Source organism: Hyperoodon ampullatus (assembly GCF_949752795.1).
Source record: "Hyperoodon ampullatus genome assembly, chromosome: 10".
Taxonomy (NCBI): domain Eukaryota; kingdom Metazoa; phylum Chordata; class Mammalia; order Artiodactyla; family Ziphiidae; genus Hyperoodon; species Hyperoodon ampullatus.
Genome location: NC_136923.1, coordinates 96,886,305 through 96,900,709, shown reverse-complemented (window position 1 = coordinate 96,900,709; position 14,405 = coordinate 96,886,305). Strand labels below are relative to the sequence as shown.

General features: G+C 40.3%; 1 protein-coding gene across 1 annotated transcript in view; it reads left to right on the top strand.

Annotated features, from left to right (window-relative positions):
* Nucleotides 1-321: 321 nt before the first annotated feature.
* HIVEP1 (HIVEP zinc finger 1) overlaps nucleotides 322-14,405 on the top strand; it is a gene marked incomplete at both ends in the record, with an annotated part of 134,921 nt that continues 120,837 nt past the window's right edge. Inside the window, one exon of the mRNA XM_079712756.1 lies at nucleotides 322-361. Coding sequence (XP_079568882.1) covers nucleotides 322-361 — 40 coding nt within the window. The remainder of the gene's footprint in view (nucleotides 362-14,405) is intronic.

The following is a 14,405-nucleotide window of genomic DNA, read 5'->3' as shown; positions in this document are numbered from 1 at the left end:
TTTCACGGGAAAGCCCAGATAGTGGCAAAATGATGTGTCCTACATCTAATTAAAAGTTAGTAGGTCATCTTTTGCAGTGGCCTTCAGCTTGATTAGATTAGTTGAGATTTTGTTGAGTTTAGATTAGTGCTGTATTAAGCCATAACTTTTGAAGTGTCTTTTTCCTTTGAAGGTAGTAAAAGGTAGTGAAATGTGCCTTTTTTTTTTTTCTTTTTCAGCACATGGATTAATTGATGGACATTGGGTTTATGGAGCTACCTTTTTGTGACCCGCTCTTCCTACAGTTTCTAAGAAGAAAAAGGGGCCCCTGAATCAAAGAAGATGCCTCGGACTAAACAGATTCATCCCAGAAACCTAAGAGGTAGGGCTCTGCATTAGATAGAAGTAGGGTTTACAGTCAACCTTTAATCAAGTATCTCATTGGTGGCAGGGATGGCAGCTTGTTAGATGGTGACCCTGCTCCATGGTCCGGCGGCTCGAGGACCCCTGTTCTGTTTCTGTGGTTCACTTCCTCTTGCCCTGCACAATTTCTGTCTCTCAGGAGATGCTTTGTAAATATTTGTTGAATGAATTAATTGAATCTGACAAAACTACAGTGCCTTCCCAAGCATTAGTGTGGGTACTGAAGTCTGATATTCACTGTCTCTTAACAGGCACCTTGTTTAGAGTGAGGAAGCTGAAATAAATGGTTGGATATTCTTTGCCAACTGGAGCACCATGAATTAGTTTTTTTCACCCCTCCCCCATACTTCTTTTGAGATTTATTTTTGTACCAGTCTATACATTAGATTAACAAGAAGTGAAGACAACTGTAGTCGACGTTAACTCAGACCACTGTTTGCAGAACTACTCAGGAAATAGGTATACTGATTTATTTTCCATAGGGAAGCAATTGGTCAAAAATGTGTATGTATATAATATACATTTCATATAAAACAAAAACACATGAGCATTTCCTCTTAAATGTGAAGAGATATTTTAATATTAGGAAAGTCAGCTTTTTTTAGCTTTTTAGTTTTAAGAGATTTGTATTATTCTAATGTGCTTTATCCACTGGAAACGGTAATTATCTTTTATATTTAACTTAATAGATAAAAGTGTGTAGCAGTGTTAAGCAAAGAACTGTTAAAGCAAATAATTCCAAACTGAGTAAAGTATCTTATGAAATATTTACAATTACAGAAAAAATATTCTCAAGCACACGCACGGTAAGAAATGACTTAAAAATCAGACAAATTTAATTGAAAATGTTCCTTGGTGAAATAATTTTGCCAGTCCCCGTTAGGTGGTAAGTGAAAATGTGGCCAATTACGTGGCCTACTTGAATCTGCAAACAGTGCTCATTTCCTGCCTAAGCGTACTAGAACTCTCTGCTGGCACAGGTGGATGCCTCAGCCAGAGTTCAAATTGATGATTTTAGTACCAGTGTTCAATGAGATGAGGATTTAGATGGAGTGCGTTAAGTGTCGTATGTCGAAGTCTGATTTTCAGGGTCACATAGAAAATGTTGGAAACTGACTGTATCTGCCTGTCTCTTTTACTAGGATCTGAGCCCCCGAAGTCGGACTTTCTCTCATTTACTTCTGTAGGCAATGCCTCCATGCTCACAGCCAGCTGAGGCGGGCATTTGGAGTCCTGGGCTCAGCTTTTATAATTCATCTGTCCAGAGAGGGTGCCCTGTTCCAATGGATCCACATGCTCTAAGGCAGCCTTGGGGCTGACAGGGACCCTAGCCCAGCACAACTCCTGGCAGCTCATTAGGAGCCCAGATACTCACTGAAAGAATGAATGCATGATTGATCTGAAAGTATCATTCATTAGGTCATAAACATTAAATGTTTTTCATATTTAAAATATATCCTTTATTGTATTCTAGATAACATGGCTATCCAGAGAAATGCAGATTTTTAGGCCATAGACTTTTCCTTTCTGTATCAAATAAATGTACAACTCAGCAGGTATTTATTTTTTGTTTTTGTGAATTTATTTATTTATATTTATTTTTGGCTGCGTTGGGTCTTCGTTGCTGTGCGTGGGGTTTCTCTAGTTGCAGAGGGCGGGGGCTACTCTTCGCTGCGGTGCGTGGGCTTCTCATTGCGTTGGCTTCTCTTGTTGCGGAGCACGGGCTCTAGGCATGTGGGCTTCAGTAGTTGTGGCACGTGGGCCCAGTAGTTGTGGCTCGTGGGCTCTAGAGCGCAGGCTTAGTAGTTGTGGCCCACGGGCTTAGTTGCTCCGCGGCATGTGGGATCTTCCCAGACCAGGGCTCGAACCCGTGTCCCCTGTGTTGGCAGGTGGATTCCCAGTCACCGTGCCACCAGGGAAGTCCAGCAGGTATTTGTTGAACGCCCTCCTGTGCTGCCGTTCCAGGTGGCAGGGATGAAATGATAATCAGCCATGGACGCTCCAAAGAGAAGGTAGTGAGGGAAGAGCAGACGTTCAGAGATGACACTGGAGTTTGGGGATCATGTTACATTCCAATTTTGCAGGGGCTGGTTCGGAGAGGGGCAGGGTGGGAAGGAAAGATAACATCTGAACTGGGTTCTTAAGGCTGAGAGATTACCCAGGAAGCTGACAAGACAGGATGAGTGCATTTCATCCTGGGGTAGGAGCTTGTGAAGCAACTTGGGGAATCCAAGCTCCTCTAAGTTACCATCCTTGACCAGAGCATCAGAAGCTCTACTCAGGGGGGAGACGAGGGAGGGAGGGAGGAGATTGGAGTGAGAGAATTGGGAGGAGTCAGATTATAAAGATCACGAAGTCTGGGTCTAAATTTAGTATGCAAAGTGAAAAGTTTTAATAGGAAAACTTGCTTGTTTTCTGAAATTAAGATGTTTTGAAAGTTTTCGAAGAGAACTTGTGATAACTTGGGTTCTGGCCCATTGGTGAGAGTCTAAAAAGTTGCTTGACTAAGTCAGTTATGCACTCTCAGCCACTAAGGAAAGGATCAAAGTAGATTAGCACAAGATGACAAAAGCGACTTTGCTAAGGCCATGTGGGCGGATGGGCAGATTCGCCAGGCACAGGGGAGGGGGGACTTCATGGAAGGGGTGGTGTCTGAGCCAGTTAGCTCACTCAGCTGAGAAGGATGAGGGCCAAGCTGTTCCCATTGGGAAAACCCAAGTAAGCAAAGGACAAAGGCAAGAACACCTTTACAGTTTCCTCCTTCCTCCTAAAGGTGTATGAAGACTCTGTCCCTAGGCACAGTTTGGGGGTTAAAGTAAGCAGGGAAACAACAGGTACTAAAATGAATTTTTTACCATTTACTGTTGTCCCTTGAACAGCAAATTTTGAACTTCACAGGTCCATGTATATGTGGATGTTTTTCAGCCACAGGTTGGGTGAATCCTCAGAAGCTCAACCCCTGGATACGGAGGGCCAACTGCCTTAGGCCGTTTTATTTAAGGGACTTGGGCGTCTGTGGATGTTGGTACCCATGGGGGTCCAGAACCAATGCCCCGTGGATACCGAGGGACGACTGTATTTTGTATCTCAGTTGTGTGATACAGTTGGAATATCACGTTTGCTTGGCTTTACCTGTGACCCACTGCTTTGTCTTGTAGAAGAGCTGTCTCATAAAGTTAGCTCTGCCGTGGGGAGAGACGCAGTCAGAAGACCAGCTCATCGCTGCTCCTCTGTGTGCTGTCATCTTAGGGGTTTCCATTAAACACGTTGCCTCTTTTTAGTCTTCCTTAGAAAATAGCCTGTGAAGAATTTGTCTTCTGCTTGGTCATCAAGTCAATAATTAAAGCTTTATACTTAAATCTGAAATCATATGTTTATTATGCTTCCATGGCATGTGCAAGGATTGGGGGAACATATGTATATGCGCACGTGTGTGTGTGTGTGTATTCATGTGTTAAAGTATTATACAAGTGTAGAAAAATACGTACAGGGCTCTATCATGGAGAAGCATACAAAGTTAGTACGGATTTAAATTAGGCACGCAGGCTGTGCTCCCACGAGGAGGCGGAGTTTACACCTCTCTGATGCTAGAGGTTCTTTAATGGAAAAGCATGAGAGGAACTGGTATGTTAAGGGCAGGACTTGAATTTGGGGCATAACTGAGTCAGTTAGATCTGATGAGTGACTTGTACAGTTTGTGAGACTGAGGTTTGCTGAGTTCTGGTCTCTTCACCTTGGCCACATAAACCACCTTTGTCTTTGGTGCCCACTTGCACACTGTGGGTGGGTAGCGTCTAACAGTGACATTTCCTTTGTGAGGTTGAATAGGAATTTCTGAAGGTTCCCCGGAGGGGGGCTCTTGGCCACCGTATGGCAAGCTCCAGGGCCAGCTCCACGTGTGGTCTTGATGCGCGAGCAGCAGGGTGGCACCTTCCTCCCCAGCAGTCATTCCCTACCCGTCGCCTCCTTCCCAGGTCTTTGCAGGGACCCTTGGGTAACATGGAATGGAGGAACTGGGGACTTGCAGGGGTTCCATCTGTCATTTTAAGATAAAGGGCTGTTTTTGTGCTTTGCCATTCGTCACTGTGAAAATTTCAAAGCTTTGGAAGAAAAGAAAATGGGTGTTACCTATTTTTGGTTGTATTTGGGCCTAGGGTTTCAAAGATTCATCGACTTTAGGATTGGAAATCAGTGTGGAAAATACTAAGTATTAACCTTTGCAAAATGTATTTTGAGAATTTGGTGGGGCTGTTTTTCATTTTTATTGGTTGAGTGCATTTGGCTCTGAACACATTGTGAAAGACGAGAGCTCTTTTCCCCTCTGAGAGCCAGCTTTATTATAATGTGAGAAGTAACACTTGGGAGGGTGACCAGAGGATAGCCGAGATCCACAGGTGGGGTCTGTGGATGCCCATCGCCTTAGAAGATAAGGTCCAAAGCCGTGAATTTAGCTGGGACACACTTGCCTCGCTCTGGCCTTCTTGTTCTCCTGTGAATCTGATGGATAGTCATTTGCCATTTCAGGAGCTCAGCGTGCAAACCCAGCATTTCTGTGTTGCTCTTCTTTCTGGACAGTATCTCTTCCCCCTCCTCACTTCTACTCTGTTTTCTTACTCTGTGTGGGACGTGTGGCTGCCAAAGAAGATTTCACCACTTCTTTGACTTTTTTCCCCTTTCCTCCTCTCTTCTCCCCCTGTACGCTGCCCCGCCTGCCCCCGTATACAGTGGGCTTCTGTTGCTTGTGTCTACAGGTGCCTTATTGTACTTTGTAATTGCATCATGATTATTCTACAGATCTATCATCTTAGCTGGATATAAATTATGTCAGAAAAGACTGTTTTAGTCTTCTATCTGTGCTCAACAAAATAACATTCGTGTTAGCTTTTTAGCCAGCTAGAGGGTTAAAGATGATTTGTACGCATGAAATTTGTTTACGTTTTTGAACCTTAAGTAGCAAATGCTTCTTGTGATATTTGGTCGCCTCTGATTAAGTAACCTATTCTAATATAAAGTTTGAATCGCCTTAAACAGATAAACCAGGTAGTTATTATTAACTTTTGTTTTATGTGAGGTTTTGCTGTTGGATTCCTAGAGTTTATCCCTTTGGTACATTTAGTTAATATAATGGTAAACAGTTGGGCTTTAAGCTGTCATGGACTAGCTGTGTGGCCTTGGGCAAGCTGGGAGTGTTGGTTTCCTCGTGGTAAAATAGAGACAATGTGTGAAGATTAGATGATGTGGCAAGTGTAGGCAGTTGGGACAGTGCCTGACACTGGATCGACTCTCAATCCAGAGACCTGTTTGTTACTTTTGGTAAAAAACTGGTTTTATGTCCAACTCTTGAATTACATGTTCTTTGCAAACAGAGGACACCGAGGAATACCTATGTGAAGCCTCTAACTGCATTTTGGTAACTGCATAAAGGAAGCTGCCTCTGTGCTCAGCATTGTTTACTGATGTGCAGCTTCCCGGTCCTGACTCCTCAAGGCTTGGGATTTGGGAGGGAGATGTCAGTGCAGACAGTCATCTGGGGAGGAAAATTCTTAGCCAGTGCGCTGCCGCTCACTCTTTCAAACCTTGCCTCATATTTTGACAGTGTTGAATGAAGTAAAACATGTTATTTGTTCTGTCTGCATGGAGTTCTCAGGAAACTGATTGTGAGGTCTTCTATTCTATTATAATTGAACTGTTGTTAAAAATGTTGACATCACTGTCACGTGGGATAGAAGTGACGTGCTCTGGTCATCGCTATATGGTACCGTCTCTCCATCCCCTGGCCCCTCCTGTGTGAGACCACAGGAACCCAGCTGGGATTTCGGAAGTAATCTCATTAATCGAATATTTTCATTTGCTATCAGTGTATGAACCTACTCCAGTGATTGTTTTGTAAAATCTTACTGTGAATATAATTTTATGTTTTCTTGTTATGTGGGGATTATCTTGTTGAGCTAATCTGTAGAATAGGTTTAATTTTGATGATTTTCAGATGGAATTCCAGCTGCTTATGCATTGCTTTTCACATTTGAATGTTAGCTTAGCACAGCCTTAAGATTTGAGAAGTTAGAAATTTTGTTGGGAGAGCCACCCCATGTCTTACAAAAAAAAAATTCTATATATGACTAGCTAGAAATAAAATAAGTAATAAATTAAAATATAGTTTTGATGACAAAGGTGAAAAAGCAGTTGCAGTTATTAGGAACTATTGTGTAAGTAGCTGGTGTTATTTAGTTTGACAAGGATAAAAATAGAAGAAAAGACTTAATCCAGCAAAGCCTCCGTTGTTTTTTTTTTTAATTCTAGATAATTATTTTTTGGCTCCTGTTGAGAGCTTATCTGATGCTTTTTGAATGCTTATTAACATTAACCAAATGCTTTTTTCTTTTTAAAAGCAAATACAAAATGTAATAATAAGATTAATCAGAGTAATGACTTTATTTTAGAACATCTTTGCAGAAAATATGCTCTGATGAGGTATAATTTTATCTTACCATAGACTAGAAAAATACATAATATTCATAAAACCCCTGGTCACATACATAGGTGTTAAAGCTGCACATTTTAGAATGCAGTGTAACGTGAGTAAGTCTGGGCTAAAGTTGACTCTTGTGTTATCTGAAAAAATATTTTATAAATAAATTAAGTGCCTTAGTTTTTCATTTATATATTGAATTCTTTTAAAACATTTAAACAGTATTTTTTGCATATTAATAATGTGCTATTAATAATGTGCGAATTACAAATGATGCAAAGCTGTTCTTATAATGCACTGGGTGTTTGTAATACTGTTAGCCGTCTTTCACTATAGCACAAAAACTTATCACCAGTTAGGGTCCTTTCTTCTGAGTACTCACATCGTCATGTTAGAAGGAAGTTCTTTTTGACCATTAGGCTTAAAGTTTATAGTTGGTGCAATATTGCATTAACTTTGACCTTTTTAAAAATAACTTTAAAATGAAGACTTTTCAGAAGGTTCTTAGACATTTTCTATAATGAATTTTGTTCTAGAAAATATTCTGAGGCTGTGCTGCTATGCAAAAGTATTAAAAAAATATACAGTGATCACAAACTAGTTGGCTACTGTGTAATTGGAAGAGCAGTCACAAAATGTGAGGTGGAACCATAGTAGTTTAAGAGTTATACCTGCTTAATTGATACAAAACTTGATTTTTATTGTACTTAGGTGTTCATGTGTGTGTATTATTTGTGTGTGCTTATATAATTAGAGTATGAATTTGCTCAAACATATTTACCGGTTTGTATTTTGAAGTGTGCTTATTTATATGTGCTTATCTTCCAACTCTTTCAGATTCTCCAGTGAAGAAAAAGATAGTCAGCATGTAGCCGCTTAATGTTACATTATCCAAATAGAAGTTGATTAAACATATTGCTACAATGGGGCAGTGTTTGATAGTTTAAAAATCAATAAAAATGAACTGAGCTGCTATACAGGGACCTGGAAGGTGGTTTAACAGTGCCAAGGAGTTCTCTCTCCAGTTGCTAGTCTCTCATACGCTTCTCCAAGAGAATTATCCAAGTTTTACAGCTGGGAAGGACGGACCTTTGAGGTATTTAGTTCATCTTCCTCATTTTACAGATCAGAAAGTTGGGCAGAGACATTTATGGGAATTGATCTTGAGCAGCTCATTTGTGTCTTGTTCGAGATGACGTTTGTGGAATGGTCTTTAAAATCTTTTCTTATCATATTGCTTCCCACAGTTAACAGTTTGTTGCGGGCCGGTAGCAGGAGGGAGGTTGTGCTGTATCATTTTGATGATGATGAAAAGAGCTAACCTCTTCTCAGGTCTGTGTACTAGGCTGTCTTCAAAGAGCTTTTTACGTGTTTGTTTGTTTAATCCTTACAACCACGTGAGATGGCTGCTGTTACTGCTCGCATTTCATGGACATGGGACTGAGGCACAGAGAAGTTGCTGGTTACCCGGAGTCCCACAGCTAGGGGTTTCCATGCCTTTGCTCTTAGCTGTCATGGCTATGCTTGTTCATGTGGATAGCAGAAAGAGCTTTCCTGACTAGAGTAAGAGCTTAGAAATGCTCTCCATCCCAGTTACAAAATAAAGCTTGTCAAGCTTAGCACATAGAGCTGAGGTTACTCAGCAGGTCAGAATTTGAAGGACCTTTTTCCCCCCTCTAAGTCTTTAACTGTTGGAAATCCAATTTGGAGTTGTGTACGTAGACCGTAGTCCAGGTTGGATTTGCTATTGCAAACAATCAAGGGAATTTCCAAGCTCTTCAAGAGAGAAAGTATAGTTGTTCCATTGGAGATGTTTACTTACATGATTCGCTTGGTAAGATGTAGTTGAAAGTAAAGATGTCTTGCTTAAGGTGGAGAGTGGCAGTATTTAAACGGGAGTTTCAGCATAAAGGTTGAAATTTCGGACATAAAGGCTTAGAAACTATTTCTGGGAAAATTAATGACAACATTAAAATTCTAAGTAAAATAAAGAACAAAACATTTTATATTTTTTTCTCATGCAGTAGGTACAGAAGAATATAGAAAAAATGTGCTATTTTAGATATATGTGGACCTATATCCAGAGAGAGATCAGGGTTAGGAGATTTTATTAGTCTTTCATTTTAACAGTGAACAATAAACCTTGTTACCCTCCTTCAGAGAGTTTTAGAACACATGAAAAAGATCTAAGGGCAATATAAAGCAACACGTATATAATTTCAGATGAGTGTGGTACAAGCAGTATGGAATTCTCAAAGGGAAAATGGAGCAAAAAAAAAATCTGAGTGGGATAAAAGCAATCAGAATATACTTTTTTGGAGACGTTAACTTTGTTCTCCTTGAAAACCTAAAGGAGGCAGAGATTTGAGACGGGTTTTAAAGAAGAGGAGGATAGATGGACAGAGAAAGTAAGTTTGGAGGCTTTTGCAGAAGAACGAATGAGGGGAAATGATACAGAAGTGGTTGTTGGTCTAGTTTGCCTGATTAGAGTGGATTTCTCACTGAACTTGAAACTTTAATGAAGAAGAAGAGAGGAAACTTTTTAGATTTGATATGTGTAGTTCCAATTATTTATGATAATTGTACAATAACCAAGTTGAGTTCCTTTATACTAAGTTGAATATTTACAGAAGGCTAGGGACAATTTTATAACACTTTGAAATTAAAAAACAACCTCTCCATAGAGAGTCTTTAGAGCAGTGAGTCTCTTCTGTATGATGCTGTAGTGGTGGATACATGTCACTCTAGATTTGTCCAGACCCATAGATTGTGCACCAAGAGTGAGCCTTCATGTAAACTATGGACTCTGGGTGATGTGATGTGTACGTTTGTCATTTGTAACAAATGTACCATCTGGTGGAGAATGATGCTGGTGGGGTAGCCTGAGCATGTATGGGGATATATGCGAGATCTCTGTACATTCTGCCTAATTTTGCTGTGAACCTAAAACTGCTCCAAAAAAGCGTATTTAAAAAAAAAATCCAAAAACGCGTCCACCTAGGTCCGTATGAGTTGTTGATATCCAGGAGATAGGGTGATAGGTTAAAAGAATGAGTCTCTCTGTCTCTGTCTCTGTCTCTCTGTCTCTCTCTCTCTCTCTTCCCGCCTGCTTCTCTCTCTCTTTTATTTCAGAAAATTATCTTCATGCACACAAACAAACCAGCAAAAACTAATATGTGACCTCGAGCAAGTAACTTGAATTTCGTGTCTTCATTGAGAACAGGGCGTGGGAGTAGGCAGGGGTCGGGGGCAGGGTGATGTCGATCTGTAATTTCCTTTTTAGCTGTAAACAGCTGTTATTCCAGGCAGGGGTCAGCAAGCTACAGTCCATTGGTCAAATCCAGCCTTCCACCTGTTTTTGTAAACGTTTTTGCTGGAACAGAGCCATGCCCATTCATTTACATGTTGTCTGACTGCTTTCCTGCTACGAAAGCGAGGGTCTGCAAATGGCTGAACAAGGCCTAGAATATTTACCATCTAACACTTTACAGGAAACGTTGGCTGACCCCTGTCCAGGAAATAGAGGAGAAGTAGATTATTTATTTATAAACCCCTTTCTGTTTGGGAGTAAGTCAGAAAGCTCCATCTTTCCGTAGAGTTCTGCTGTAGGAGTAAATCACAGGGGGACTCAGAGCTGCTGCATTAGCACGTCAGGGTCTGCCGCCTCACATCTGTTTGGGAAGGAGCCCCTTTGCTTGTGGTTCTAAGGTGAAGAGAGCCTTAGAGGCTGAGTTGGTCTTGCCAGAAAAATTCTGTTGTTTCTGATGTTCTGATGCCAAGATCGTGGGTCCCCACCCAAAAGTCCTGGGTCGTCAGGGAGGGAGCCAGCTGCTCTGTCAGATAGAGCACTGTCCTTTCTCTTGATTGTGTTGTTCCCGTAGTCACCACTGCATTTAACTCACAGAGTAGAAGCATACCATAAGCAACCATTTCCCATGCTGTACATCTTGTGAAGGATTGTTCTGCAGAGAAGCAGATCTGCCTCTGAGAGGAGGCCCTTCTGAAAAATGGGCTTGAAAAGGCAGTCCTGCCCCTCGTGAGCGGACCTAGGGATGGGACAGGTCGTCTGAGCAATGGCTGTACTAACACGTGAGGCATTACACTTGGTGCTTGGGTGTTTGAGAACATGATTAATACCTGGTGGGTCTGAATTCTCAGTATTCCCTACAACACTTTCTTTAATCTCCAAGTGATTCTTTATTTCTGTTGGTTTGGGATAGTGAGTAGGATGAGGGTGAATAGAGGAAATGATATTTTTGTGTTCTGGTTTCATTTTACTTTATTTTGCCTAAGTTTAAATACTCTATGTTAAGGATAGGCTCAATTGAGTTCATAATAACTATTTGAGTAGTTTGAGAAATGCTTTTGAAAGCACTGTCAGTTCTCCACAAACACATTGGAACCTTAGTCTCTTTACTTTGGTACTGGCTGATGTTAGCACATGGCTCAAAAATGGTCTGAGAATCGGGAACTGTTAACGCGTTGCCTTTCTCGGTGAAAGGAAGAGCCTGTAGGGTCATGAAGTGACCCAGAAGCCTCTGTCTGGAGTTCTGCAGGCCCTGCTGTGATGTGTGGGACACACTGTGGTGTTCAACAGCTCTGCTCCGTCTTCTGGGAAATTTATAGTTGAAGACGTTTAAAGACCGTAATGGCTTACACATGCAAGTTCAGACAGCTGTGCAAACATCTGATGAGTGAATATGTAAGTAATGCTCAATTAACATACATAAGCAGATGTGTGACTATGTGACAAGGGTTAAATGCATCATTTGGCCTCTTATTTGTTGATAGTTTAAGTTGATTTGTTGTGTTTTGATGAAATTAATGCCATATGAGTGACAAGTTACATGCCTAGCATTCACACTAACATCCTGGACGAGGCGGAGTTTGCACTGTTTGTATTTGATGCTCTTTCATGGAGAGATTGCCTTTGTCAGTCTCCAGACAGTAGTTTATAATTGCCTCAGTCAAACCACTATACAATATATATATATTTTTACAGATTTGTTAAGGTATAATTTACATGCAGTAAAATTCACCCACTATAAGTTCAATGATATTTGGTACATTTATAGAGTTGTGCAACCCTGACCACAATCCAGTTATAGAACATGTCCATCCTACCCCCCAAATTTCCCTGAGCTTTTAGTAGTCAGTCCTCGCTTCCATTCCTGGCCCCAGGTAGCTCCTGGTCTGCTTTCTGGCTCTTTACGTTTGCCTTTTCTGGACATTTAATATGATGGGATCATGCAATTTACAGGCTTTTATGTCTAGCTTCTTTCAACTAGCATGATGTGTTTGAATTTCACATGTATCTGGTTTTTTGTTACCTTTTATTGCTAAGTAATATTCTGTTGTACGATTAGATCCCATTTGATTTACCCATTCACCAGTTGGTTTTCATTTTTTAGTTATTGTGAATAATGTTGCTGTAAGCAGTCATCCCCAAGTCTGCAGTTAGCTGGAGTTTCTCTAAATGCCACTTAGGTCAAGTTGGTAACATGTTTTACCTGATACAATTATCTCCAATTCCAGCTCTCTTAGGGTTGCTGTTTGCGTAGTATATCTTTCCCTGTCCTTTTACTTTGAACCTTTCTTTGGCTTGTTGAACCTAAGATACGTCTCTTGTGGACATGTTGTTGGAATTGCTTTTTTATCCAGTCTGACAATTTGTCTTCCGAGTGTGGTGTTTATTCCATTCACATTAATGTAATTATTGTTACTGATGGATTTAAGTTTGCCATTTTGTTATTTCTCTTCTGTTTGTCTCATAATCTTGTTTTACTCTATGTCACTGTCTTCTTTTGTGTTAAATATATTTTAGTGTACAATTTTGATTTCTCTGTTGCTTTTATTGTTGTTTTTATTATCATTTTGAGTCCATTTCTTTGACCAAGTCATTTGGTTGTTTTAGAGATTATAATATGCATCTTAATGTATCACTGTCTACTTGAGAATCATGCTAACTGAACAATGGTAACTTTGTTTCAGTTTGTCTCTTTCTTTCCCTTTATGCTATTATTGTCATATATGTGTGATCCCTGTATGTTATAAACCCAGTTATACAGTGTTAAATTATGGCTTTATATGATCTTCTATGTTTTAAAGAATTTAAGGGAAGAAATGAGAAAAAAAGAATGTAAGAAACAAGAAAAAATATTAATAGAGTCTTATTTACCACTTCCAGCAATCTTTGTTTCTTCTTGGGGATTTGAATTATTGTCTGTGTCATTTCCATTCAACCTGAAGGACTCATATAGCATCTTTGTAAGGCGGATCTTCTAGCAATAAATTTTATCTTTTCGAAAAGGCATGGGATGTCTTTCTTTTCTCATTCTGTTTTTTTTTTTTTTTTTTTTTGCGGTACACGGGCCTCTCACTGTTGTGGCCTCTCCCGTTGCGGAGCACGGGCTCCGGACGTGCAGGCTCAGCGGCCATGGCTCACGGGCCCAGCCGCTCCGCGGCATGTGGGATCTTCCCAGACCGGGGCACGAACCCGTGTCCCCTGCATTGGCAGGCGGACTCTCAACCACTGTGCCACCAGGGAAGCCCTCTCATTCTGTTTTGAAGAGTGGTTTTCTGGTTATAGAATTCTTGGCTGGTAGCTCCCCTTCCCCCCAGCACTCTGGACATCGCACAGCCTTCGGTCTTCCATTGTTTCTGATGAGAAATCAGATGTTTATTGTGTTGGTTTTCTCTGCATGATGTATTATTTTTTGCTTGCTGTTTTCAAGTTTTTCTCTTTGTTTTTGGCTTTCAGCAGCTTGAGTACTATGTGTTTAGGTGTGGATCTCTTTGTGTTTATCCTATTTGGAGTTTTGTTGAACTTCTTGGATGTGGAGATTAATGGTTTTCTTTTTTTTTTTTTTAATCAAATTTGGGAAGTTTTAGGCCATTAGTTCCTCAAATATTTTTTCCACCCTTTTCTCTTCTCCCATTACAGATATGTTGGTAAGCTTGATGTTGTTTCACAAGTCTCTGAGGCTCTTTATTTTTCTTTGATCTTTTTTCTGTGTTCCTCAGATTGGTTAATTTCCTTTGAGCTACCATCAACTGTACTGATTTTTTCTTATACTAGCTCAGATTTGCTGTTGAACCCCTCTAGTAAGTTTTTCATTTCATTTATTGTACTTTTCAATGCCAGAATTTCCATTTGGTTCTCTATTTTTTTTACAATTTATATCTCTTCTTTTGAGATTTTCTATTTGTTGAGTTATAATACTTTAATTCTTTAAACATGATTTCCTTCAGTTCTTTGAATGTATATTTCATATAATAGCTACTCTGAAGTCTTGACCAGTTAAATCCAACATTTGGGGGTAGTAGGGATAGTTTTTAGTGACTGCTTTTTTTTTTTCCCTGAGTATGGGTCTTGCTTTCTTGTTTCTTTTCAGGTGCCCAAGTCTTTTGTTGAATATCTTACATTTCAGGCAATAGATTGTAGCAACTCTGGACTCTAATTCTTGTCTTCTCAAGAGTTGTTATTCGGTAATCGTCTGTTCAGTGACGTGCCTGCAGTCAGTCTGTGAAGCCC